Source organism: Trichoderma atroviride, chromosome 1, assembly GCF_020647795.1.
Source record: "Trichoderma atroviride chromosome 1, complete sequence".
Classification (NCBI taxonomy): domain Eukaryota; kingdom Fungi; phylum Ascomycota; class Sordariomycetes; order Hypocreales; family Hypocreaceae; genus Trichoderma; species Trichoderma atroviride.
Window position 1 is genome coordinate 2636025 of NC_089400.1, and position 26725 is coordinate 2662749.

Sequence of the window (26725 nt, forward strand, 5' to 3'; positions counted from 1 at the left end):
GGATCCATCTCCCAGAATAGATCGGCTCTCTCACCACCCCAGACTCTGGATCGTTGAGTAACAATGAAGTGAAGAAAAAAAATCTGTGACCGAGAGCACAATCGATATTACTCCACACGACTGCTTCCTCGGCTCTCTCTTTTGCTCATGATGGTATTTTGTATTTGAGTTGTATTTTCCTATACGCCCTATCCGCACTGATTGGCTGTTCACGCAGTACAATTTCCCGTAGCCTTGCGCTGGTGATTTGTGGGCGCAAAATGCTAAAGACCCTCCCATAACAGCATAGAACGCCGTCGGTGATCTTGCGAAGCCCTTGGCTATTGAGCAATGGCAATAACCGCGCACCCGCCATTTGGAATCTGATAATGAGTTGCTGTCAGCCTTTACTCCTTACAGGCATTTCTCGTTGATGGCCTGCAGAGAGTTATTGTAATAGTATCTCGATGTGCGTGTCTCTGTCCTAGGCCTCTGGTGGTAGCGCTCGACTTAATCGATCGATGGTGGAGGTCAGCAAAGTATTGACGATTCGGCACTCGGCGGCTACTAATCTGACTTTGTGATTACTACTTGCAGTATCATGCCTTGCCCATATTCAGCTTATTGACGCCAGCCCCGCCTCTTGCTGAGCTTACTAGCACTAATAGTAAGGCGAGGCGGGCACACATCTAAGATACCTGTGTTATTAGAGGCAGAGGGCACAACTCATCTAAGCTTGGGATTGACATAAGCAGTAAATAATGAAATCATAGAGTTTCAAAATTAAATTCTACTGACTTGCTCATACAAGTTGCGTTCGGGGCACTGCTGCCATCACAGGGTAGGCAGAGGATCAGTAGGGAGCGCCGGTGGTAGTCTTGATGTGACCTGCCAAAATATCTATATGCAATGTTCCGCTTACGTACCTACCTAGAGAGGGCGCAACTCGAGCTGATGGCAGCCTGTACCAAGAAGTAGCAAAAACACTATAAGCGGCAAGAGAGTGCATGTGATGAATATCTACCTCCATGTGGCTACAGCATCCATATAGATCGTATAACTACTGCTGAGGCTAACTGATAGCACGCCACTAGCTTGGATCAAAAATATTTTACTTGTACCATACTGGTTCGCTAGAAGCTAAATATTACGCTGATTATCATGACTTTGATCGAAGGCTTCCTGTCAGAAGGAGACAGCTCCCTGGTCGACTCGTCTGGCAAAGCTGCGGGTTTATGGCGGATATTTCGGATAACATTTACGCGTCCGTGCTTCACACTGAAGCTCTTGCGCCAATCGGAGCTGATCCCTTTGAAGATGGCAAATTAACAGCTTCCAGTAACTAAATCTGTTGAAGCGCATGGAGCATTGGACTTCATTTCTCTGAACCGACTTGATGATCTTGACCACGTCTCTTATTATCAAATCTTTCATGCGTTACTAGGGCTTCTGCTCTGGATTTTTGAGGCCGTTGTCTGTGCCTGAGGTTTCAACATACTTTGTGCGCATTATGTAATCTCTATGAGGCTACTTAGTCCACTTTGTGGGGACAAGGCTCATCAAAAATTCTAGAGCATTCTGAGCTTTTGTTTCTTCCATCTCTTCCTTCTCCTCAAGCAGCCCGCCAATTCTTTCCTTCTTTCTCTGCTTCAAATCAAACCATCTCCTCAACTTTTCCCAGTATCACATCTATTCTTTTCATTACGGTATGTTAGACCCAAGCTTTCTCACCCTACTACCCACCACTATTGCGTATTCCCCCATATGATGAGATACCAGCTGGCACCAGTCATAGAGTGACTTGTACTCCCTTCATTGATGACCATAATGCTTAGGTCTATGACCAATTCTGATTATTTTCTTACCAATTGATTTGCTTGTTCTTCTGCTCAGACCGTGGCTACCACTGATGCTAACCATTGGACTGAACAGGACTGTATCTGCTGCGCGGACGACCAGTTTAAAATTTTTAATTTCCGAATAATCTCTTCAAAATGGTCTTGCACAACCCCAACAACTGGCACTGGGTGAACAAGGATGCCTCTGGCTGGGCGAAAGATTGGTTCAACGAAAACCTGACCAAGGTTGAAGCTGAAAATGGAGACGTCAAGGCCAAGATCACCAAGATCCAGAGCATGTCCGGCGATGTCGACGTTAGCCAGCGCAAGGGAAAAGTCATCACAATCTTTGACGTGAAGCTAGTGCTGGAGTATTCCGGTATGGTAGACCTCAACGTTCAGGATGAGAGCGTCTGGGGCTGATTCTCCCCACAGGATCCACTGCCGAGATCGAAGAAGTCTCAGGTAACATTACTGTCCCCGAGATTGCTCACGATACTGAAGAGGACGAATATGTGGTACGTGTAGATGTCCTTCATGAATATTTCTTGTCCCCTTAGATATCTAACCGTGTGCTTAGTTCGAGATTGACATCTTCTCAGAATCAAAGGAGAAGCAACCTGTCAAAGATCTTGTTCGATCAAAGCTCGTTCCCCAGCTGCGAAAAGAATTTCAGAAGCTTGCTGGTGCATTGATTGCCGAGCACGGAAAGGACATTCAACACGCTCCTGGGTCCAACCCATCCAGTGGTTTCTCTACCCCTAGAACACTCAACCAACCCTCTGCAAAGCCTGCAGCTCAAACCACAACTTCTCAAGTAAGCAGCTCTGGTGCTGTCAACACGGTAACAGTGCGTGACGACCAGGAGTTCCGTACTACTGCTGAAGAAATGTATGAGACCTTTGTCGACCCCCAGCGGTTGGCTGCCTTCACTCGCGCACCACCAAAGCTGTTCGAGGGTGCAAAGAAGGGAGGCAAGTTTGAGCTGTTTGATGGCAACGTTTCCGGAGAGTACCTTGAGCTGGAAAAGCCCAAGAAGATCGTCCAAAGCTGGCGGCTGAACCAATGGCCAGCTGGTCACTACTCAAAGCTCAACATTGAGTTTGACCAGAACGACATCGACCACGTCACTGTCATGCGTGTCACCTGGGATGGTGTCCCCGTCGGCCAGGAAGACGTCACCAAGAGAAACTGGGGCGAGTATTACGTCCGAAGCATCAAGCAAACTTTTGGGTAAGTGCGACGTGCTATGCAAGTGTCTTACGCAGTGTGCTAATGTGTCTGAATAGATTTGGCACCATTCTGTAATCGCCGAAATGCACACATTGGAAATGGTTTTCTATAATATTTCTCTATCAATTGAAGCGCTTTAGATGAGGGCAAGACACGGGGTCGGCGTGTCTGCCACGAGTACATATTTTACTAGTCTTGCAGGGTCTACGCAAGCCCTAGATAGGTGTAGATACGACGAACATGAATGATGATAAACAAAATCTAAAATCTTTCCATCTCGTTCAAAAGGCCCAAAACATCACGTGCTACTAGAAAATCCCCAAGAGTTATGATTTTTTCTTGTGAAGCTATTGCTAAATACATCTAAAATGGTGGGTGTGTGCATATGTAGCATACATATTTATTCACTGAGGGCGTCCAAGCTTTGTAGATATACTCCTCCCTCGCGGCCGGCGCTCAGCAAGAGGCTCACTTGCTTCTACGCCAGGCTCGTAGTTGGATACGAACAGATCGCCCATGTTGTGCCAGAAGCCGAGGTCATATATGTTTTCGACATCTTTCAAGTCCCATACATGTTCCCACGGGCCCTCGCCGGGAAATCTCTTTTCAATGTTCGGTGGTTGTCCGTCCAGGGTCGTCATGATGATGGACTCCGGAGAAGAGGGCCACCGAGGAGTCGGAGGCTCCCATTGCTTGCTCAGAAGTCGACTGGGGGCCAAAGGGCGGCGAAAGGCGTAGCCATCGCGCATATCTTCCTTGAGATCGGTCCACTTCATCGACTCGTTGGTCGTGGTGCCGCAGTAGATGAGGAAGATGGTATAGAGGGTAAGACCCCAAATCAGAGGAGATATGAGGATCGCAAGGAGAGTGGAAGCACCAACGCGGATATCGCCGTGGAGACCCACGCCCCAGATGCCAAGGTACTTGTTCCAGTCCATTTCTTTGGGAGGCCAGAGAGACCACATCGGGTACATTGCCTTGATTTTCGCCTTTAGGATGAAGAGCCCGAGGACGCCACCGTAAGTGCTCAAGACACATTCCGACAAAAGGAGGAGAAGGAACCAGTGGTGGTTACCGTACCCGACACAAGAGTTGATGAAAACGCAGTGGTGATCGGCCCTGGCGATGCAGCGCTTACATATATCGCAGTGCTTAGACCGTGGAGGTTTGATGAACCGACAGGTGCGGCATTCGTTGCCGGGGTGAAAGAGAGCGTGGTCGTAGGGGTAGAGAGACATGTGGTAGGCATGATTCTCACGAGTGATGTAGCCTGGATCTGCGGCGCAAGCGAGGTAAAGCAACACGTACGGCACGACGACTGTGACGAGAACGGTGGACTTGGTGAAGAGGCTGATCTTGGGCCAGATCTGAGGAAGATACAAGTACTCGGAGACGGTCATGATCAAAATGAAGAAGATCTTGAAAGTCTGTGTAAGCCACGGAGCATATTGAAGGGGAATTCTGCAACAACGTACCACGATCGTGGGATGACGATCATACATGAGACGATTGAATAACCATACAAGTGATCCGGTTACTCTCCCAGAGGTGAGCTTCTGGTCGACACTGGTCACCAGGTTGGGGAAATGAATCCATATCAGTCGATATAACCAAGCGATGGGTGTTTTCCTATGAGATACCCCTGTTGATATAAAGTCCTTTTGCGGTGAGACATCTCGGTGTTGTACGATGTACTTACCTTAGAGCTGGTAGTCTACCGAAAAATGTCACAAATACCATAAAGGATATCGCCAAGATTATAAGAATAACCTTCTTCAAAGCGTCCATTTTGACGGACGGATCATGCACTTTGCGTTTATCATGACCCAACGGAGAAATATATCTCGTGACAGAGCAGAAAACCCGTTTCCGTATATATGGGTTAGAATATATTGTCGAATGATTAAACTCGCTGATGTATGTGAAGCTGCATCCAAAGAATTGAGAAACAAAAAAAAGACGAAGAAAAGGAAGGCGCGCGAAGCTCGTATACTGCTGCGCGCGCTGAATAGCCGAAATGAAGAAACAGAAGAAAAATGTGGCTGAGACAGCTGTCACCACCTGCAGAAGCTGATGTCATCTCAAGGCCGGCGTCTTTGCTAGCCAGGATTATTCTTATATCCCGAATTCGCCTTTGCCTCCCCGATAGCAGCTGCGAGCAAATGGCTGCAACTGGAATCAGAGTCACGTGATCCCGCGACCTTCACCACGCGCGTCTTCATCTTATGCAAGTTGTGTGAATGAGTTTTGAGGCCACGAATGAGCGAAATGACCTAAGAAAATAGGGAAAGCAGGCGTGGATATCATTTATGGCGGATACTGGCACTGAATTCACGCCTACAAAGTGATAGTAACAGCATACTTCGACCGCGTTTCACCTTTTGCTTTCTTCAACAGATTTTCCGTCTCACTCGCCTATTTCGCCCTCGAACAACGTTTGTTGTTACCGCGACGAAAACCGATATTTCACGGCGAATTGATGTGATTCTTGCGGATGCGGTTGATACGGCAAAGAACCAGGGCCTCTTGATTTTTTAACACAATAATTACGCGCGAAAAGAGCTGTTACAGAGCAATCCAGAACGATGGCGTCTAGTATTACGTACAATGGGGTGCCAAGTACTGTTGGAGGCGGTAACATCTTTCAGGGGATGAAGTTTTGGGTTTCCCGCCTGGTTCCTTCAAGGGATTGGATTATCGATCAGATCCAGGTACGCTGAGTGCTGCATAATGCTATCTAGTAGGTGCTAATTCTTCCTAGACAAATTCAGGGACTGTCGTCGTTCAGGAGAAGGATGCAGATATGCTCATCGCAGATCACGCAAGGAAAGACGTGCCCCTGGGATCCTACTCTTGGAAATACATTACCGAGTCGGTCAAGGCAGGTTTTGTTCAAGTTGAAGACAAGTACTTGAACGGACCTCCTCCTGGCCAGCCCCGACCAATACTCGCGGGTTCTCGCGCCAAGAAAACTCGTACACCTTTTTCAGAGCAGGATGATGCTATCTTGGCCAAGCATGTCCTTCAAAAAGCAATCGACACGGCTGGGAATAAAATGTATATGGAGTTGGAGGCCCTGGTATGCTTGCACCTTTTCTTTAACAAATCTGTAAAGAAACAGATTCTAACTGACTATAGTACCCCCATCATACTTATCAATCATGGAGACATCGATGGGTAAAAATATTATCGCTGAGATCTAACCATGATATTGATCGGTTAGCGAGGATGGCCAACTTGGACGTAGACAATGCACCGATAACTGCCAGGCACATTGTAAGGAGGCATGAAAGAGAGGATTGGCCACAAGCGCCACAACATGCCCCTACCGTTACTGGTAGAACCGACCAAAATGCTCGGTCTCGAACTGAGGCTTCGTCTAGAACCGCTCCACGCGATCCAACTCGACGCCAACAGACGACACCATCTGAGAATCTGGATAGGAAGAGTACTACGGCCGAGGCTACCTCTGAACAGAACGGCGATGGTACTGAAAACGATTCAACCCCTTACCACGATGCACCTACCGGTGAAGAGCAAGCGCAAGGGCAAGAGCGAATTGAAGACAGCGAGGCAGAATCAGAAGGCAGCCAAGGAGAGAAAAGTAAAGAAAATGCTGAAGAAGACGGTGGAGGAGAGAACGTAGAGGAGGGAGAAGAGCCAGAAGAGGAAGACGAAGAAGGCGGCGGCGCTGAAGATGATACCGGCGTTGACAGAAGTTTGCCTTCCTTTACGGAAAGAGACCAGTTCTACAGTGATCTTCAAGACTATTGCGAAGCAAACGGCAGGGAGCTTCAAAAGCAGTGCGTCATTAGGGATAAGAGGATTGACCTATGGGACTTGCTTCAGGCAGTAAGTACGCAAAATCTACCGCTGGAGGAGGTGGACTGGAGACGGGTAGCGCGGTATGTGGGCTTCGACCGGGCTCAAAGCAAAGAGATTATCGCCACTTTATTGCAGACGAGCTACCATCGCCACCTCGCAGGGTTTGTAGAGGCAATGTTGAGCTTCGAACACGATCTCGACGAGGACAGCGAAGAAGACGAAGAGACTATCCCACAAACTGCAGAAGCTGCGGCAGAGCCAACAACGCCTTCACGAAATGGAAATGGCACAGCAAAAGCGACAAAAAGGTTGCCAGATGTGCAATCCCCAACGCCAGAACAAAGATCCAAACGGAGGCGCACAATAGGTGCTACGATTCCAGTAACACCCGAGGCCAGGGAGAAGACCAGGAGACGACAATCCGCACCGGCGCCAGGGCAGTTGGGTAGTATCGTGGACGACGGCCGAGTTCAGGCGGACAACTCCCCGCATAGCATACCGATGAGAGACGGTCAAAGACAGTGGTCACCGGAGGAGCCTGATAACACTCCTTCTCAACAACTACGGAGCGAGAGCAACTCGGTTGCGAGCCCTGAACTCGGTGATACTCGCCACAATCAACCTCGAAGCTCTGGCTACCATTTCAACGATAGAGGACTCGAAACTATCATGGAAGAGGAGCCATCTGCATCTACTCCGACCAAACCCAAATCGAAGAAGCGGTCACTACCATCATCGTTTCAGCAGCCCCAGACGATACCTCCTCACGAAAGGAGACGTCTAGTGGAACAAGAGCAACACCAGGAAGAAGGCACGCAAGAAGCACAGGCTCCAGAAGAGCAGCAGCAAACCGAAGATGAGAATTGGAAAACAAAGGAATTCCACAAATGGACAAAGCACTATCGCGAAGCGGGCTATTCCGACGAACACATCTCCGAAGCCATGTACCGGACGAGCTGGATCCCCGGCGCCCGCATGGAACAGGTCCTCAAGAGTCTCCAGAAAGGAGACGAGGTACCCAAAAACGTACAGGGCATATGGACGTACCGTGACGACGACAAGCTTGACTACATAGGCCAATTTGAGACCCTGGAGCCCGTGGCCGGAGACTCGAGTGAAATGCAACGGCGCAGAGCAAAGGCGGCAAGAATGTTGGAGCAGCTCTTGTACAAGCATACCAAGTCGGGGGTTGAGCTTCGGTCGGAGATTCATGAAGAGATTGCCAGGCAAGGGGGGAAGAAGATGAGAAGATAGGTGAAGTGTTGGAGCGAGAGGAGCGCTGTATTTGTGTGTTTGTAAAGTAACCTGTATGGCATGATGATAATGCGCCCCTTGCCTCTTTTTTTCTTTTCTTATATATATTATTGTCATGAGTACACTGATGGAACGCTGACTTGTATTTCTCTTGCCAGAGAGAGGAGTGGAAAAAAAAAAAAACCGCTTCAATACTGTACAGATGGAGAGGGAAAAGCCCGGCCAAGCAAGCAGCAAAAAAGTATTCACAAAATGTGAAAATAAAATTTCTCTTTTACTTTTCTTTCGATTGTCATACGATGCCACATAAAATACATCAACCTCGTTATATACAAAAGCCACAGGCATCATCACAAATCCCTCACTTTGCAAGATTCTTCAACGTATGCGCATAATGCCACTCCTCCAACGCAATATCCGCCCTCACCTTGTACACCTCCTCGGCAATCTCCAGCACCCGCCCCTCCACGTCCACAAGGCTCATGCCCTCCTCCACGCCCAGCTTGCCCAGCGCGCCCTGCAGCGGCATCGCCACCTGCGACAGGCCGATAAACTCGGTGCCCTCGTCGTCCTTGCCCGTTGCCGCCGAGCCCAGCGGCGAGCCCGTGTTGTTGAAGACAAAGGCGCACGTGTTCTCAAAGGCCCGCGCCACGGCCACGTTCTCCAGGAAGAGCCGCTCGCAGTCGGGGTTCACTTCGGCGCCAATGTCGCCTCCGTCGCTGTTGAGCCAGAACGTCGGGCAGATGACAAACTTGGCCCCGTCGGCGGCCAGCGCGCGGCACGCCTCGGGAAAAGCCAAGTCCCAGCAGATGATTAGCCCAACTCGGCCAAAGGGCGTGTCAAACGCCGTGTGAGGCGTCAGCGCATCGGCCGTCAGGTGCGGCCTCTCGGGATGCCACAGGTTCTTCTTCTGATAGCGGCCCAGCACAGCGCCATCGGGCCCGATAAAGTACGCGGCGTTGGCGACGCCCTCGGTCGATGCCTCTCCGCCCTCGGCAGCGGGCAGCGGCTCGAGGATTGTGCCGGGGACGATGGAGATGCCGAGCTCCTTGGCGAGGGCCTGGTACCGCTTCAGGTACGGCGTCTGCTTCTTGGCCTCGGCGAGGAGGACGTCGGAGTCGGGCTTCCACGAGGAGAGATGGTATTCGGGCAGGACGGCGAGGTTTGCGCCCTGGGCGGCGGCTTTGCGGATGTAGGACTCTGCGCGGGCAAAGTTGCCGGCAATGTCGAGCGGCTATTTCAGCCCATTGGAAAGGTTTCAAGAGTCAGTCTCTGTGTCTCATGTATAAGAGGTGCTGAAGTGCTGAAGGCTAAGAGGAGCAGGGGTTGTTGGTAGTGGCCAAGGTGAAGAAAAGGCGGGAGAGACTCACCTTGGAGTAGAGCTGAATAAGCGCAATTTTTATATTTGACGCCATTTTGTCTGTGAGAGTAAAAAAACAAGGAAGAAGAAAAATGATATGCTAATAATAATGCTGCAGTATATTTACAAAGAGAAGAATAGCAATTTGAATTCCTTTCAGTTAGATAAAAGGTAACGTTATATATGCGCGTCCCCGATCGAGCCCCAACTTTTCCCCTCAGTCCCCCGGAAATGACCACCGAAAACCGGTGCAGGATGACATATGGGCGCTGCGGAGGCGGGGCCGGATCTGCTGCAGCCGGGCCGGTGTCTGCTATCCGGTCCTTTTTGGAGGCCGGATTGAGATGTCGAGTCAGATTCAGCTGGCACATGATTCAGTTTCCCCAGGTTTGATGATCAAATAACTCCATAAATAAGTACAATAAGACGTAGATACATCAAAGTCTTCATAAGCTGGCTCTTCAGACAAGCAGCAGCCCAGCCACAGCCGCCGCTTGAGCAACTGCCACTACACCAGGCTTCTCCAAGATCAAACTATTGCCTGCATTATCGTTACCGCCTTCACCAGAAGAACCACCCGAGCCGCCACTGGTAGTCCCATTACTGCTGCTGTTTGTCCGCTCCAGGACAAACACCTCTCCGGTGGTGTCCGACGAGAACCACAGTCGACCAGCCGAGTCCCATGCCAGGCCCACCGGACGGAAACACTTGTCGGGGCAATTGGTGAGATTGGCATTGGTGATGATGTCGGTGACGGCGTTAGTGCTATTCTGCGGAGCGGTAGGCTGGCCGTTGGAGTCAAAGGCGATGGAGACGATGCGATACCCCGTGGGGTCATCCCGATTCCCTTTCGTTGTGTTGGCGTTTCTCATGTGATTCAAAGACAATTTTGAGGTAAGACTTACAACTGCCATGGAAAGTAATAAAAGCCTCCGAGGCATTAGAATTGAACTTGATGTCCAAAGGAGCCGAATGAGCCTGGAAAGCAACACGAGGAGCTACACGATCGGTATTACAGCTCGAGTCTGTAACATTAGACGGTGCGTCATCAAGAGCAAACTGGTCTCCAATCTCGAGATCGCCCAAATCAGGAAACCCCGACGTCGACCAGACGGTGTAGCAGTACGGATAGCCATAGTTGCCCCCCCTGATGATCGCCAGAGCCCAAGATGCCGTGGTAGTTGAGCTCTTCCCCAGGATTATTCTGGTGTATGTCCTTTCCTTGACGCTGCAGCTGGTCGACAGAGTTCTCTACAGACCAGATACCCCCCGTGGAAGGATGCTCAACGACACCGACCGAGTTCCTCAAGCCCCAGCCAAGAACATGGCCATCGAGAAAGTCAAACGGCGAATCCCCTTTGCTTATGCGTGAGATGTTGTAGCTGCGAATCTGCGAGTGTCCACTGTCGATGTTGGCGGCGTCTGAGTCCTGGTTGGAGTTGCTGCCGCGGGAGACGAGGAGCGTGTCTGGCTGTTTCTTGGAGACGAGAAGCGTGCGGGTGGTGTGGTCCGAGTTGCTCATCTTAGTGACGAGGGTGAGGTTGGAGGAGAGATCGACCGAGACGGCCTGGCTGTCGTAGGCAAAGGAGAAGACGCTTTCAGGCGACGAGACGTAGATGGTCTTGCCGTCGCCCGAGAGAGCGAGTCCATGGTTGAGCTGTCATCAACTCATCTGTCAGTTTGCATTACATCTTTACAACTTCATCACTTCCATATCGCAGCTTCACAACGACAACAAGACTCACATTCTCATCCGCTATCAGCCTCTTCTTGCTCCTCGCCGTCAGACACGTCCCGCCCTCATCGTCCAGCGTCAAATGCGTCACCCCCGCGCCCGACTCCACCACCAGAAGCCCCCCGTCGCTGTCAAACGCAATGCCGCGCGGCCTCGTGAAGCCATTCGCAACGAGGCGGAACTGCCAGCCGCTCGCCGCCACTGGCGCGGGGTACGTGACGGTGAGGTTGTTGGAGCACGACTGCTGCTGCGCGGAAGCAATCCGGAATAACAGCGACGATAGTGTCACGATGAGAGAAGCGAGGCCCGTCATCATGGGCTAAATTCCGTATCTAACGTGTGAGACGTATGTAATTTGTCTAGAAGTAAGATGGGGGCGTTTTGATCGAAGCTACAGTGGGAAATAGAGTTTTAAGCTTATGGTCATGGCCATAAACTTTAGATGCAGACATGTCCAGATAGAGAGCCCCTCAGACCAAAAGAGGCAGCTACGGAGTTAATTCCAAAAGGCCTCCCTTTACGCCTAATAGTGTTGCATCAATGTATAGCACATGAGCAGACAGGCATGCCAAGTGAGGTCATTGTTGGGGTGGCCAAACGCAGGGAGACGAAGCTTGGAGGATCGATGAATAGCCGCTGATCGAGTTAGTGGGGGGATCTTACCCCAGATTTGGGCTAAATAGAGTTGCAGCATGGCTATAACCTTTTGATAATGATGGAATGCTCATGTTCCTCGAATCACGTACCGTCTCTGGCCCATGTGGCTTATACGATGAGAAAATCCAACTATTGGCTGACATAGCTCGCTTCATATAGACAATGTCAAAGGCCAGCCTCGTTAAAGACACATGTGATATCCATTTGCTCATGCCATATCAAGATGGTATAAAAAGGCAACAGAATGCCGAGAAATATCCAAGACGCCTCCTCAACCATAAACCCCTCTCTTCAAAGACGTAGCATTGATGCTGCCCTCTTTTCATTTCAAACCCTCCATCTCCCTCATCGCAACCCTACCCCCGGCCTTTTCAAAGGATGCGCCTCCGTATTCAACACATACTCATCCAAACTAATCACATCCGGCTCCGAGAAGATGAGATAAAAGTACTTGAGCGTCTCGGCCAACCAGAAACTCTGGCCAAAGAAAAAAAAAGTCATTAGCTCTTCATCCAAAAAAATGATGTGTTGGTAACTCACCTCCATCGAATCAAGCTTCTTCGTCGGCCCCAAAACAGTAACATCCTCAATCGCCGAATTCGCGAGATCCGTATACGTCGCCTTCATTATCGACTCAAACATGCTCCACGCAATGTCCTGCAAGTCCGTCTTGCCCGTCACGCGGTACAGCACAAACAAGCTCTCAATCGCCTCCGGCCGTAGAATGTAGCGCTTGTCCCGCGCGTGCGTGAACCCCTTGGGCAAGGTTTTGCTCCCCAGCTTCTCCCAGCGCTCCTCGTCCCACTCGCACGAGTCCAGCGACTTGCACGGCACCATGCCAAAGATCTCGGGCATGATGCCCGTCGGGAACTGGCCGTACGCCCAGCCGCACCCGCGCGCCAGGCGCTCGCCGATGCTGACGTGCTCGTCAATTTCGAAAAGCCTGCCGCCGACGGCGAACATGCCCCCAACGAAGCACGTGAGGTGCTGGCTGTCGGTGTCGAGGCCGCCGTTGGCCCTGCCGGCTCGAAACTCGCCGCTGAAGAGAATGTCGTCGAGGTCCGGCACCATGGGCCTGAATAAGAGGTTCTGCACCGCCGCGTCCATGGCCCCGCGGTACATCTTCTCGTAGGACTCGTCCACGCCTCCCAGCAGCGCGTGCATCTTGGGCAGATACTCGTACAGCGAATCCGCCAGCGCGCCGAGGGTGAAGCTGCTGTCGCCAACCGTCTGCGACTGGAAGTTGATCGTCACCGGCCACATGCCCGGCAGCTTCGTGTCGTTCTGCGTCCTCTCCAGAAAGCGAGTCACGCGATCCGCCGCATCGTAGAACTTGCTGTCGCCCGTCAGCTGCGACAGCCTCGTAAACTCCATGCTCAGCGAGGCTGGCGACGCCGACGGGTCGTTTGTGCCGGCAATCAGCTTGCCCTTTTTGGCCTTTTCAAAGTCGAGCCAGAAGCCGGGCATTCGGTTGGGCGTGTCGAATCCCATGTACAGCATCTCGCCCAGCTCAACCGCCTTGTGCAGCAGCACCCGCTCGCCGCTGAGGTCGTAGGCGCTTAGCAGCCCTCCCAGGTGGCGGATCGTCGTCTCAAACATGTTTGCCGCCGTCGAGTCCGTCACCGACCAGTCCAGGGCGCCCACGGCGGCGGCAGCCTCGGCAAACTCGTCCTTGAAGCCCATAATCCACATCGTGTCCAAGGCGTCCACCAGCGTCGCGGCCCAGCCGCCAAACGGGTCCTTGGCCGATCCAGACACCGGCGTGAGCTCGTCTCTCATCCATGCGAGCTTCTTGTAGGCACTGTAGCTGCGCTGGAAGACGTCGCGCACAGTCGTGCGGCGCTTCTCGTTGATCGCCCGGTGCTTGAAGGCGCTGGCGCCGGCCTGGATTCGCGGGAGCGCATTGGGCTTGCCCGTGGGCAGCGGCTTGATGTCGTCGACGCCGTGATGCTGCTTGACGGTTGTCCAGTCGAATTTGCTCGCAATGAAGACGGGCTCTGCGGGCTTGGTTGGCGACAGGCCCAGGGAAGTGCCCGAGGACAGGTAGTAGATGGTGAAGGCGGCAAGCAGAATGCCGCTGAAGATGACCAGACGGGCGACCCTCCGCGGCAGGCTGATCCCATTGTTTATCCCCATGATACACCAATCCGACTCTTCATCTCGTCTGTGTAACGTAGCCAAAAAAAAAAAAAACCGCAAATCAACACACAAACAAAGAATAAAAGTAAACAAACCAAGAGATTATAGTTTTGGATGGCGGAAAATAAAGAATGGCCACCGCAAGCCAATTGCTGCCGTAAAAGGACAGCCACCGTCCAGGGTCTTGGCCACGGCGCCGATTCCACATGGCTCCAGGGGTGGGATCCAGCCGGCGCAGCGCCATAGAAGAGGGGCAGCCCCAGACAGTGCTGCTGGTGCTTTACAGTGTGCTGTCAATAGCCCGTTTGTTAATTGGCCTACGATAATCGAATTGATTTTTGGAAAAACAGCGAATTGGGCAAGTCCCTAGGCATACAGCCTGAATTAATACTGCGGGCGGACCCGAGAGGAGAACCCTGTATGGGAATATACAGAGACATTGTCTGTATCTACCCAGCTACTATTGGGCATTTGTGCTGCATAGACAGAAGAAGTAGAGACGATTAAAATGCTGCGAAAGAGTGCGGATCGATTTACGGGCCCCACAGTATGGCCTTGGGGAGAATGGAAATTGCTGTGAAAAGATACATGGTACCTTGAATAATTCTATCAGATAGCGAATCATAAGCTTGTTACACCAAGTCCTTCAAGAGAGTTAAGAATGCTGTGAAAGAGTCATGTAACCCCTGCACCAACTTACCAGCACTGAAAGAGTCACAGATGTCCTTTACGTACCTAGGCAGCTGGTAGCTGAATTTCTCTGACCCTTCACCATTCAATTGCTATCTGTCCAACGCAGGCAATGTATTGTATGGCTATCCACTATATATACATCAACAGAGGTAAAAGCTCATTAGAGAAGCCGGGCAGATGTGAAACAAGCAAACGGCATGCCAAGAATAAAACGAGACAGAAGAACAAGGGGCAATGCAAAATCTTCATAACCTCCTGCAAACAGGCAAGCACCAACAAAAAAAAAAAAAAAAACTTTAAGGGTAACTATAAAAAAAAAAAGAGTAACATGTATGTAATCCAGCTGTTTCTGCTCTGGAGAATCAAGAGAATCAACACCAATCCGAATCTGATATATACCCTGACGCCCTTCAACAAGAAAAAGAAAGCAAGGAAAGAAAAAAAGAAAAAAGAAAAGAAAAAAGAAAATGCTAGCAGTTGGCAGTCGCTTCTTTTTTGAGTTTTTTTGTCACATAGGCTTTTCTTCTTTATCAATCTCGCCTCAACGGAGCCCAATCACACTCATCTCCAGCGTCCACACTCGGCGGATCCAGACCTTGAGCTTGCCCTCGACGCCTTCGACATTGTCCAGCTCGATGCCCTCCCACCAGCATCGTCGAGCGGGTTTCCGCCAGAAGAGGAGCAGCTTTTGCGCCATGCCGACGGCGTTGCTGCCCATTTCGTTGCCTCGAATGTCGCTGCGCAGCCGGGCGAGGGCCAGACTGCAGATGACGGCCTTGTTAGGCTCGCCAGCTCGGTGGCCCCATTGGTCGTCGTGGTTGAAGCCACTACACAAGAATTGTTAGCCAATTTTGATCTCTTTTCGGATCCTATTGCAAGATGGCATGGCGAGAGTGGGATATAAGCATAGGAATCAAAGGTAAAGACAACTTACCCTGCCGTCAGCATCTCAATCAAATGAGCCTCAGTCGTTCCCGGCTCATCGCTGCGCTTCAGTCCAGAAAAGATTCCGTCTTGCTTCAGCAGCGCACGTGCCGCAGCCCGCTTGACCTCGATCATATCGGGCTGGCTGATGTCCGACTTGGGCGGGATTGCATAAAAGTCAAGATCCTCCCGCAGCACAATGATGCCGGCTCGTTTTGAGCCATCATCTCGCCCCCCCATCGGATCCAAGGGAACAATCTCGCCATCCTGCGAAGCGCCGGGCGATGATTCGGTGGGGATTGACTGAGCAACATTGCGGAAAAAGTCTAGCATGTATTGCAACGAAGCAGGATCATACTGTATGTGGCCGTTAGCATGTTTGAGTAACTCTGAGGCTTGTGGTTTACAAACATCAACTTGCACAGCATCGCTATCGGGAAACCCGCTCATATGGCCTTCCGGGAAGAGCCCATTCGGAAAGAGAGATAACAGAACAAATTCAGGTAGAGTGAGTAGTTCGTCACGCGAAAGGACAAATCTGGTACCCCTGTTTTCATTTTTTCGGTTAGCCATCTGTTGCAGGTGTCTTCTCCAGCAGGATATTTCGCTAACATACCTAAGGTCCATCGTGATTGTCTCATCGGCGCCAACATCTAGAATCTAATTAGCCATACGCTCTCCTTTTTGCATCTTTGTATATATATTTTATCTTGTTTTCGTCTTATCCGTCGTCTCTTCCAGAATTACAAACATATGGGTTGGAGGCTCTGCAGGCAACTCACCTCCAATAGCATTAATGGGTGGACCACCCTGCTGCACCTGAGTAATAATACTCGACGCTCCTCCGGCTGCCGCCATTACGAATGAGAATGCAAAGAGAGGACTATCCCCCTCCGAGTACGCAGGCGGTGGTTCGGCGTCGTCGTCTTTGCGGCTCGATTCTCCCTTGGTGTCTCTGGGGAGCGCACGCTTGGTCTCGGCGACAGGGTCCTGAAAGGCGCGCGAGGCAGTGGTAGCAGGCTGATCGGTATCAAAAGGCCCCGGGGCACGAGAGTCGGAGCCGTAGGCGGGCGCGGCGATTGATCTGGCAGCGGCGCTTCCTTCGGCGACGAGAACAGCAGGGAACTTGCCACCACCGGGACGGTCTTCAACCGACGAGAAGAGCGACGAGAATGGCGGAGGGCGCGAGGAAGAGGCTTCCGAGACGGGGTACTGCGGCGGCGGGGACTGCTCGGCCTCGTGGACGGCGCCTGGGATGTCTTGGGCGGCGTCGATGTCGTTGTCGTCGCTGTCGTCGCGATCGAGCTCACGGCCCAGCTGCTGGGGATCGGCGGCGGTGGCTGCGTGCTCGCGGCGGTGATGCACCTTGGCCTCAGTCAACTCCAGGGACTCTGACGGTCCGGTTCCAGGCTCGTGCGTCTCAGACAATGTGGCGGATTGCGGTTCGCGGCTCAGGAGCTCGGGTCGGCGAGGGAGCGGTGATGGGGGCTAATAAGGGAGATTGGATTGAGATTGAGATTGATTTGGGCGGGTCAGTGCAGCGCGGGCATCTGGCTGTGGAAATGCTACAGTACAGTACGGCGTGCGGAAAGGAGGCGAGAGTCTTGGGGCAGCGAGCGCAAAAAGAGCCTTTTGCGACGGTCTGGTCCAGCGTCCAACGATGGATCTTCCGACTCTTGTTGCTGGGGTCAGCGAAAGCACCGTGGCCAGCTGATTGATGATGATGCGGATTGGTCTGGTCAATTGATCTGGTTGGCGATGGAGTGCCGCTGATGAGTTGAGTTGATGAGGGTGGAGAACAAGAATGCTAGCTGCTGCCATCGGTTGCCCGCTGAACCTGTCAAGTACCTCCGTTTTCCAGCGCTTTTAGGGGGGATTCCACAGGCAGTTGCTTCGCTCAGGCGGGCTGGCCTCTAATAAGCCCCACTGCAGATGGAACGGGTAGCTAAATTGGGCACACTCGCTGGCCAATGACTGAGCTCCAGCCGCACCAAGCTTCACATTAGCCGCCAGAGCCAATCTTGACTTGAGTGGCCTGGGGAAAAAGACCACGAGCGCTTGCCGAGCTGCGAATAAAGCAACGAGAAATCAATAATGGCTCAAGGTAAACGTGAAAGAATGATGCTTGTACATCCAGAACCGACGCCAGTTTTACGTCTTATAGATTACCTGATCCGCCGAGATGAGAAGCATAAGAAGAAATAGCCCTCGTCAAGCAACGGGTTGGTACTGGTATATCTAAGGCACTAGACTTCTCGTACGCATAATGCGACGTGCTCCATACTCCATACGCCCTAAATCTAAACCCATGGCAATGCTCTTCACATTCATTCGCTGTCACTGTCGCCAAAGATTGCTCGCAGCACTTCGGCGTTTGCGCTCTTCCCTTCAACAGCCTCGTTCCGCTCAGGGTTCACCTGGCCTTCTATCGCTGGAGTTTCCCGCAGAGATGCTGCCGTTGCTGCCATTGGAGTGGTAGTCGTGTCACCAGCTGCAGGAGATTCATCCCGGGTCCGAGACGCAGAGAGCAAGGGCATCTGTACATCTTCCATTGGACTGCCGTAGGCTTGTCGCGCGCTTGGACCCGGAGGTGCGTTGCTGGCATCAGGCTCATCATCTCGACGAGAGTGCGCAGGCGGCTTGACGTTGAATCGCTTACAGAGTAACCGCGTAGGGTAAAAGTCTTCGACCGACCTCGTCAGATTTCCAAACATTCCCATCTTAGCAGCCTCTTCTGCCGGGTCCAAGGTCTTTGGCTCAGGCACAGAAATCAGTTCCTTCTCTTGTGTTGGGTCAGCTCCAATAACGTGCGGCGCCTTGGCCGTTGTAAATCTTGACGCCATGAAACCAGTCATGGGCTTGAATATCCTCGCGCAGTTGTAGAACTCGGTCATTTCTTGAAGAAATTCGTCATCTGACGTGCCGCTGATCCTCTCCGGGAGCGACAATTTAGGATTCGTATGATGCTCCAGGTACCGTTTGTAGCGCGCTCTTTTAGCCTCGTTGTCTGCGTATGGCCCTCGTAAGCCCCGTGCAATCGCTGCGATTGCCGTCTCTCGGTCAAGTTTAGGAACTTGCTCCCAGAGCATTGTCTGCTTTTCTTCTTTCGACATGGCATATCCTTCTGGCACTTCGCCTAGGCCAGGGGGTAAGTCTGCTCTTCCTGACGCCGTAGCAAGCCTCTCTCTGGAAGCGGCTGATATGAAATCAAAAACAGATTTTCCGGGGAGGGCCTTTTCTCCAAGGATGGCGGCTCGAGATTTCGCATTGAGAGTGGATGATTTGGCAGCTTCAGCAGCTGAAACATACGCACCGGCTTTGCTTTCGGTATCGCCGGTATTCTTGGACGATTTCCAGTCGGGTGGGACTGGCGGAGGTGCATATTTGGACAAGGCAATTGTCAAATCTTCCATGGCTGTGGCTAGGGCAAACCCATCGAGAGGAAGTCTTCCATCCTGACATCTTCGCAAGCTACCACCGATCCTAGAAGTCTTTGGTATAAACACTGGAGCATTCTTCAGCGATGGGTTTGCTGCCGCTGATAACTTCTTTCCCTTCTTCTTCTTGTCGCCTCCAACAACGCGGTTGTACCTGATCTTGGGCCCAATTTCGTAAGGGTCTTCGTCATCAGACCCAGTGTCGTTGAGGATGCCAATGCCAATGCCACCTCGTTGTGGTTTCTTCTTGGTGCCTCCTCGAGACAATATCGAGAGCACGCCGTCCCGACCTTGGCCCTCTTCGTCACTATCAGCTTTGCTTTCATGGCGCAGCGACGAAAGCTTTTCTTGTCCACTATGCCCCAGGCCTTTGCGATCGGTCTTGTGGACAAATCGCATTACCTCGACATTGTCGGGTGCAAAAAGATGAGTTTCGCCATCGGTCAAGTTAGGCTTTGCGGCCAAGTCCAGGCGTGCTCCCCGTCGAACCTTGGGACCAATACCCTGGCCATCTTTCCAGCCCATTCTCCGCAACAGCTTCAGGCCCATTGTATCTCCGTCGGCTCTAAATAGGCCTATTAGCCCCCCCGGCGTGGAGCTCATCTTGGGTGGACGATCCCAGGCCGGCAAATGCCTGGGTGGTCTTGAGCGTCTGTGCTTCCGCAGCATCCGCCAGGTCCTCGTCGTCCATATAATCCTCGGCGCGCTGTTGAGTACTGGCAGGTTCATCTTTGCGGCGGTTCGTGCGACTCGATACAAAGGTGGCCGGCGTCCATCCCTCTTTGGATCCCACGGTGTTGAAATAGCTATGTTGGCGGTCAGACGTAGTGATCCAGAATGGGGCGATAGAGCTATAAACCTACCCTGCGCTCCAGCCGCCTGTAAAGGCTCCATGTAATCTCCGCCTGCCCTTTTCATCCCTCACCTCCTGTTTCCACAAGGGAAGATATGATCCATCGTCGCGCTCGCCGTCCTCTGGCAAAGGGGTGCCGAAGATGGCATACGGCGCATGGAGGTCGGCCTCGAATGTCGCCCGAGTTCGCTTGTAGGACATGTGCTTTCGTATTCGGGAAAATTAGCAGGCAAAGATTCGTGGCGTATAGGGGTGATGCGAGGTATCAGAGCATGGCGTTGGGCTAATTGACGGGTGTGCAATAAAGTCGTAGAAATAACTGTCGTGGCCTATAGAGGAATGAAGCAGGTCGGCACAAGCCAGGAACAGTTGTGGTTGTAGATGCGCTATCGATAAAGCATAAAGTGCCTTGCAGTGCTACATGCACTCTTTGCAGCGGTCTGTCTGTAGCCTCCTCGGTACTGGCCCGCCCGCCCTGCCGGTCTTTGACCCACTAACAGCTATAATGCAGCCCCAGCGTCGGCAGTGCCATTGAAATAAATCATCTGCGCTGTGAATACATGTGGTGTTTCCATGGCTTCTGCCGTTAAACTGAACAAAGAATTGGGCTCGTGAGATGACTACCAAATCCGAACTAATTTTGAACTGCTATAAAACTTTCAAGGCTGAAATGCTTTCAAGATGGCGCTGCCAAGCTCTCAATCGGACACTTCAACCGTCGTGACGTGCTCCAATCGTCAGCTTACACCTTTACTTGGCTTGAGAGGGAGGAGTCGATCTCAACATGGCCTGATCTCCAGCGTCCCACGTGGTTCAAGAATTATTTTCCTTTAGGACTTAAGATGCCATGATCTAGAGAAGATGTTCCAATAATGTTATTACTGACACCAGAAGGCGGAGCTATCATTGCATCGCAGCATATAGGTCCATAGCACAAAAAGTGCGGTAATACGGAGTTGGGCCTCCTAATTTAGGTACCCGTCTAATAGTCATCTACTCGCGAGAATTTGGAATTTGATCAATAGCTTAGCAATTCTTTGGTAATCTGGAGAGGCTGTTTATCGCCGAAAGGGAGCTATTGACGCTTCATGTTCCTTCACGCATAGGATCAAGTGCTATTAAAAGCTGAGCCCGATGGTACCGTAGTCAGCAGCCAATGGCGTTTCTTGGCTGCCCGTGCTGTCAAAGGAAGCGTGCGATGCTGACAGCTACGGGCATTTTACCTGTATACATAGGTGCCTGAAAACGTCAGGAATTTGACGTATCCAGCCACAGCAGACACAATGACGAAATAGAACAAAGAAAGCATGGAAAGACAAAGACACAAGGACGGAATAGGACAAGTCTAGAAAAAGACTGAGAGAAATCATTGTGCTGGGGCATGGGCGTTTCAAAAATACAGCATCTGGAATTTTCTATTTCTCTACCCAAGCGATGAGAGTCGTTGGTCGGTCCCCGCGAGCTGGGGCGCGGAGCTCAATTGCAGCACAGCACGTCAATGATGCCCAAAGCTACTACCGCCATGCGCTGGATACTGCACGCATGAAATTGCGCTGCAGCACCTCCACACCAGCAGCAACTAGACTGCCAGCTCAGGCCTCTGCGCGCAAACAACAAATACAGCAGCACCAGACAGACGTATCCAGGCAATAGAGTCCCGTCCATTGGTGCATCCAGCATCTGGGAACATGCGCTGTGGAGCCTGCAGCTGTAATGACGCCTGAGGGGGATGCCGCAATGCTAGATGAGCTGTACCAGGCCCCCCGTCCAACCACTGAGCAGCGCGCGGCCCCTGGAAGGCACTAGCCCAGCGAGCCAGGTTTAGCACTCCGCTGAAGTGAGGCCCCCAGGTACGAGGTGGTACCCCTACCATGCTATCCGCACCGGCTTGGCGACAGCTGAGCCAGAGCTGGAGACATTCGAGTGATGGCATCTCGCTCGATTCCGGCCTCGTCTCCCCCCTCCCGGCCTCTCCTCTGTAGCCGTCCGCTTCGTATGACAGACGGCACAAGTGCTGCGCTGCGAGGTGGGCGCTCGCCGATTGCTAGCTCGACGTGAACGGATACCAGTACTCCGTAGTAATATCCATTTCTCCATCAGAAACTGGAGCCCAGAGGGCAGCCCGTGGCTTGATAGCATCGCGCACCTGTGCTCCGTACTATCGACGTCGTAGTACCTGTACTAGCCCAGCCCAGCACATGCACCCGGGCCCCAGCGCTGCGTTACCTGGAAGCCGTCCCAGCCACTGTCACCCTGCTCTCTCTCCTCTCACACGCTCTCTCTCTTGTTCTTCCCCCCAGCAGGCCCAGCTCTTTTGCCCCCCCCGACCACGCGTGGATCTTCTCCTTTTTTATCTCGCAGCAGAGAGGAGGGCCTTTGATGCCTCTGTGACGCACCCGCGGGCCTTGCTCCAATCTACGCCTGACGGCTTCTCAGGGCCCTGGCAGCGGCGACAAAGCGAGCATACCTTACCTACGTGCCACGGGACTCTTTGAGCATTGAAATTGACCGCCATGACAACCGCCGCAGCGTCCCAAGGCTCCGACTTCTCCCACACCTCCCCCTCGCGAGCTGCCCCATCCCGGTCCTATTCCACACGCTCCTCCCGCCCCCCCTCCCGTACCCTCAGGCTCTGCTGGCGGCGCGGCTGGGCCACCTGCGTCCTCCATTTCCAGCGCCAGCGCCAGCGCCAACACCAACGCCAACTCGCACTCGTACTATCACCACAGCAGCCACCAAGCAGCCCAGCAGCAGCAACCGCCCGGAGTGCCGCAGCAGCAGTACGCAACCACTTCGGCAACGGCCTCATCTCAGCAACAGCAGCAGCAGCAGCAGCAGCAGCAGCCGCAGGCCCGTCACCGTCGCCGCAGCTCGTCGTCGTCTCGCCCGACCCACGCCCACAGCCAGCCTACGTCGTCACAAAATGACTACGAAACCTCACATCTAGCCGCATCCCAGTCCAAGCGCAGCTCCAGCCGAGACCGCCCGCCGCTCTCTTCTAACAACAGAGCGGCCGACGCCTCTCGATCCCATCGACGGAGCACCAGCACCCGCTCCACGCATACTCGTCAGGGCCACGCCGAAATGCCTCCCTCAGCCGTCGCCAACAATGGCAGCTCGGCCGCTGCGTCGCACCACACTTCCCATGGCGGCGCCGACGCGACGCACGCAAGCGCCAAACAATCCAGATCGCGCACCACCATCCCTACGCAGTCGGGCAAATGGATCTTGGGCAAGACCATCGGCGCCGGCAGCATGGGCAAGGTGAAGCTGGCTCGCAAAGAAGACGGGTCTGAACAGGTACGTACCCCCTTTGCTTGCACCTGTGCTGTGATAATCCATTGCGTTGCTAACTCTGTTTATCAAAAAGGTTGCTTGCAAAATCATCCCTCGCGGTTCTACTGATGATGGTCATCAGAGCCGGGCAGAGAAGGAGCGCGCCGATCAGTCAAAGGAGATCCGAACCGCTCGCGAGGCTGCCATTGTCACCCTTCTCCATCACCCCCACATCTGCGGCATGCGAGATGTGGTTCGCACAAACTATCATTGGTATATGCTTTTCGAGTACGTCAACGGAGGCCAGATGCTCGACTACATCATTTCACATGGCAAGCTCAAGGAGAAGCAAGCCCGCAAGTTTAGTCGTCAGATTGCCAGTGCTCTAGACTACTGTCACCGAAACAGCATCGTCCATCGCGATCTGAAAATCGAAAACATTCTCATCAGCAAAACTGGCGACATCAAGATTATTGATTTCGGCCTCAGTAACCTGTTTTCTCCTCGCGGCCATCTCAAGACCTTCTGCGGAAGTCTCTACTTTGCCGCCCCCGAGCTGCTACAAGCAAGGGCATACACTGGTCCGGAAGTTGATGTGTGGAGCTTTGGCATCGTCCTCTACGTTCTCGTTTGTGGTAAGGTGCCTTTCGACGATCAGAGCATGCCTGCTCTTCATGCAAAGATCAAGAAGGGTCTCGTCGACTACCCGAGTTGGCTTTCAAATGGTGAGCACCTACCGCCTTACTCCTATGCGACCAATGATGTCATCAACCGAGTACTGACATGTTACTTTTTTTACAATATAGAATGCAAACACCTAATGTCCCGAATGCTTGTCACTGATCCCAAGCAACGAGCAACCATGCAAGAGGTTATGAACCACCCTTGGATGCTCAAGGGATTCAGCGGACCTCCAGATAATTACCTTCCCGTCCGAGAGCCGCTTAGCGCCAACCTGGAGCCAGAAGTCATCCACGCCATGCAAGGCTTCAACTTTGGCTCTCCCGAGTCCATTCGTACTCAACTTACAAAGGTTATCGAATCAGAGGATTACCAGCAGGCTGTCAAGGCCTACCAACGTGAGAAGGAGCTGCCACAACCTACCAAGGACAGCGAGAAGAAGCGTGGATTTGGCTTTGATTTCTACAAGAGGAGAAACTCCAACAGCCGCGACACCCTTAGCGGGCCCAGCTCCGAGGCGTTGCAGATTGGTGCCGACCCCCTGAACGCCTTCAATCCCCTCACTTCCATCTACTATCTCGTCAAAGAGAAGCAAGACCGCGAGCATGCGGAGATGAGCCCGCCAGCAAGCACTTCTCGCGAAAAGGAAAAAGAAAAGGAGCGAGAACTTAGGGAGCGAGAACGCGCAGAGCGTGAACGTGAGAGAGAGAAAGAAAAGGAAAGAGAGCGTGAAAAGGAGAAGGAAAAAGAACGTGCAGAGCGTGAACGCGAACGCGAACGCGAGCGTGAGCGTGAAAAGCTTCCAGAGACCGTACCTGATTTGGCACCTCCTCAAGCGGCTCATACCAATGCTGCGGCGTTTGAAATGCCGGGCGAGAGACCTACAGGCGGACGCACTCGACCTAGAGCTCGTACTCACGGAGAAGACGATGCGCCAGACTTGGTGAAACAGCAAAACGTACCTGTACAGCCTGAATCCAAAGCCGATCAACTTCAGAAGAAGGAGGGCACTACTGCCAGCCTACTCCGGCGCTTCAGCACTCGGAAACGCAGGGAGCCTGATCGATCAGACAAGGAGAGAGACCGTTCCTACCCTCCCATGGTACATGTCCACTCACCACCCGAAGGAGCCCCTACAGCCCCTAGAAAGAGCTTCAGCATCCGACGTGGACGGCGAGACCGTGACGATCATGCCAATATTGCGCTGCCATCTGGCGGCAGTCAACATAGCGAGCTGCTGAGCCCCCCAATGTCTGCCGGTGGCATTCGCGGATCGCGAAAGTCGGGACTTGGACGGTCAACCAGTGTAAATTCAGCGGATATTCGCCGACGAGATAATGCCATGTCATCGAGAGAGCCACCTTTGACGAGCGGCTCGGACCAATCTGTCACAAACGACCAGTCTTCGACTGTACAGAGGAGCCACACGCATTCACAATCAGTGGCAATGAGGGCCAAGTCTCTGGGACACGCGCGTCGCGAGAGCGTTCAACAGCGTCGTCTGCGAAGAGAAGCCGCTCAAGAGGCCAATGTGCCAGAAGAAACCGATTTGGAGCAGGAAGCAAGCGGCGTCTCCACTGATCGACTGGACAGCGCTGAGTTGGCGAAACCCGTATACCTCAAGGGTCTCTTCAGCGTTTCCACCACTTCCGGCAAGACGGTTCCGACTATTCGTGCCGATATCCGGAGGGTGCTGAAACAGCTTAACGTCGACTATGTCGAGATCCGAGGAGGCTTTAGCTGCAAGTATACACCAAGTATCGACCTCAACAGGGTGCACGATACACCGAGCAGCCCGCCTGCTCAAAATCAAGGAGGTGGCCATCGCCGCCGCTTTAGCTTTGGCGGCCTTATGCGAGGCGAGGACCGTGATCGCGACGACATTCGCGATATGGATCGATCCCCCATGACCCCAAGGACCCCTGGACGGCAGGACCGCGACCGCAATCGAGACCGCGACCGCAGCTACTCCAACTCTGAAGAGTCGGTGGATAGCATCCCCCGAAGAAGTGGAGGAGTATCGAGGCGCGTGCCTGGAGAGACGACGACGCAAGTGCAAAGCGATCTTGGTGGTAGCATGGTGATGGAGTTTGAGATTTTCATCGTCAAGGTTCCACTGCTTTCCCTGCACGGCATCCAATTCAAGAGAATGACTGGAAACACATGGCAGTACAAGAACATGGCGGAGCAAATTCTCAAGGAGCTGAAACTCTAAAGCATAAAATATCTCCGGGCAATAATACAAAAAAGGTGCATATTCTGGGTTAGCGAGAGCATCGATGGGTGTGTGAAACTGCCGATTTACGAGACAAGTCGCAGAGGAAAAAAAATTGTGCTATTGGTACGAAGGGAGAAGGCTTTATCGCCTATACTGGTTGACTGGGCAAGTTACGACGATCATTTGAAAATAGAAGCAGAGGGCGCGTTTGTATATGGCATGTTGCGGCATTTCACGTACGTAGCCGGAGTTTTCTTTCCTGTTCCTTTCCCTTTTCTTTTCTCTTTGCTTTTGTCAACTTTTTTTTTTTTTTTTTTGCTACTTTTGATGGTGTGAGTACTTGGGACTGGCAGGTGGATATTAGAACACCGGCCAAGTAAGTAATGAGAACTTGTTTGGGGAGTGGCGGTTTACCACTATGGAGAGCGCATGAGGCATATATCTTGGTTACTTATCCACGCTTAGATTACGTATTAATAAATAGCAATATGATTCGCAATATGGGACCCTTTCTCTCTCTTTTCTTTGTTTTTCTTTGACCGATTTCAATGAGTTGATAACCATGACTACCTACTAGTAGGATCTGATTCACCTGGTGAAGTCCTTGTTTCACTTTGCGAGAC

At 52.3% G+C, this 26725-nt stretch overlaps 10 protein-coding genes across 10 annotated transcripts; 3 read left to right on the top strand and 7 right to left on the bottom strand.

Annotated features, from left to right (window-relative positions):
* Window positions 1-1535: 1535 nt before the first annotated feature.
* On the top strand, window positions 1536-3317 carry TrAtP1_000982 (uncharacterized protein). The gene is made up of 5 exons (XM_014090923.2): window positions 1536-1685; window positions 1912-2196; window positions 2253-2335; window positions 2398-3050; window positions 3107-3317. The coding sequence occupies exons 2-5, from the start codon at window positions 1974-1976 to the stop codon at window positions 3123-3125; spliced, it is 978 nt and encodes a 325-aa protein (XP_013946398.1). The 5' UTR covers window positions 1536-1685; window positions 1912-1973; the 3' UTR covers window positions 3126-3317.
* A 50-nt stretch (window positions 3318-3367) lies between these two features.
* TrAtP1_000983 (uncharacterized protein) lies at window positions 3368-5077 on the bottom strand. The gene is made up of 3 exons (XM_014090924.2): window positions 4750-5077; window positions 4526-4679; window positions 3368-4468 (listed from the first exon to the last, which is right to left on the bottom strand). The coding sequence occupies exons 1-3, from the start codon at window positions 4836-4838 to the stop codon at window positions 3455-3457; spliced, it is 1257 nt and encodes a 418-aa protein (XP_013946399.1). The 5' UTR covers window positions 4839-5077; the 3' UTR covers window positions 3368-3454.
* A 3413-nt stretch (window positions 5078-8490) lies between these two features.
* TrAtP1_000984 (uncharacterized protein) lies at window positions 8491-9544 on the bottom strand (the record flags this gene model as incomplete). The annotated part of the gene is made up of 2 exons (XM_014090927.2): window positions 8491-9363; window positions 9500-9544. The coding sequence occupies 2 exons, from the start codon at window positions 9542-9544 to the stop codon at window positions 8491-8493; spliced, it is 918 nt and encodes a 305-aa protein (XP_013946402.1).
* Window positions 9545-9950: 406 nt separating this feature from the next.
* TrAtP1_000985 (uncharacterized protein) lies at window positions 9951-10390 on the bottom strand (the record flags this gene model as incomplete). The annotated part of the gene is made up of 1 exon (XM_066110806.1): window positions 9951-10390. Exon 1 carries the CDS (start codon window positions 10359-10361, stop codon window positions 9951-9953), a length of 411 nt encoding a protein of 136 aa, XP_065966879.1. The 5' UTR covers window positions 10362-10390.
* A 186-nt stretch (window positions 10391-10576) lies between these two features.
* TrAtP1_000986 (uncharacterized protein) lies at window positions 10577-11674 on the bottom strand (the record flags this gene model as incomplete). The annotated part of the gene is made up of 2 exons (XM_014090928.2): window positions 11235-11674; window positions 10577-11146 (listed from the first exon to the last, which is right to left on the bottom strand). The coding sequence occupies exons 1-2, from the start codon at window positions 11538-11540 to the stop codon at window positions 10577-10579; spliced, it is 876 nt and encodes a 291-aa protein (XP_013946403.2). The 5' UTR covers window positions 11541-11674.
* Window positions 11675-11868: 194 nt separating this feature from the next.
* Window positions 11869-14132, bottom strand: TrAtP1_000987 (uncharacterized protein). The gene is made up of 2 exons (XM_014090929.2): window positions 12422-14132; window positions 11869-12358 (listed from the first exon to the last, which is right to left on the bottom strand). Exons 1-2 carry the CDS (start codon window positions 14015-14017, stop codon window positions 12227-12229), a joined length of 1728 nt encoding a protein of 575 aa, XP_013946404.1. The 5' UTR covers window positions 14018-14132; the 3' UTR covers window positions 11869-12226.
* A 1122-nt stretch (window positions 14133-15254) lies between these two features.
* On the bottom strand, window positions 15255-17458 carry TrAtP1_000988 (uncharacterized protein; the record flags this gene model as incomplete). The annotated part of the gene is made up of 6 exons (XM_066110807.1): window positions 15255-15540; window positions 15648-15994; window positions 16049-16184; window positions 16254-16290; window positions 16420-17125; window positions 17207-17458. 6 exons carry the CDS (start codon window positions 17456-17458, stop codon window positions 15255-15257), a joined length of 1764 nt encoding a protein of 587 aa, XP_065966880.1.
* Window positions 17459-17746: 288 nt separating this feature from the next.
* Window positions 17747-20300, bottom strand: TrAtP1_000989 (uncharacterized protein). Its single transcript, XM_066110808.1, has one exon. The coding sequence runs from the start codon at window positions 19990-19992 to the stop codon at window positions 17965-17967; it is 2028 nt and encodes a 675-aa protein (XP_065966881.1). The 5' UTR covers window positions 19993-20300; the 3' UTR covers window positions 17747-17964.
* Window positions 20301-22440: 2140 nt separating this feature from the next.
* Window positions 22441-22854, top strand: TrAtP1_000990 (uncharacterized protein; the record flags this gene model as incomplete). The annotated part of the gene is made up of 1 exon (XM_066110809.1): window positions 22441-22854. The coding sequence occupies one exon, from the start codon at window positions 22441-22443 to the stop codon at window positions 22852-22854; it is 414 nt and encodes a 137-aa protein (XP_065966882.1).
* Window positions 22855-23011: 157 nt separating this feature from the next.
* TrAtP1_000991 (uncharacterized protein) lies at window positions 23012-26099 on the top strand (the record flags this gene model as incomplete). The annotated part of the gene is made up of 3 exons (XM_066110810.1): window positions 23012-23227; window positions 23298-23928; window positions 24010-26099. The coding sequence occupies 3 exons, from the start codon at window positions 23012-23014 to the stop codon at window positions 26097-26099; spliced, it is 2937 nt and encodes a 978-aa protein (XP_065966883.1).
* Window positions 26100-26725: the final 626 nt, after the last annotated feature.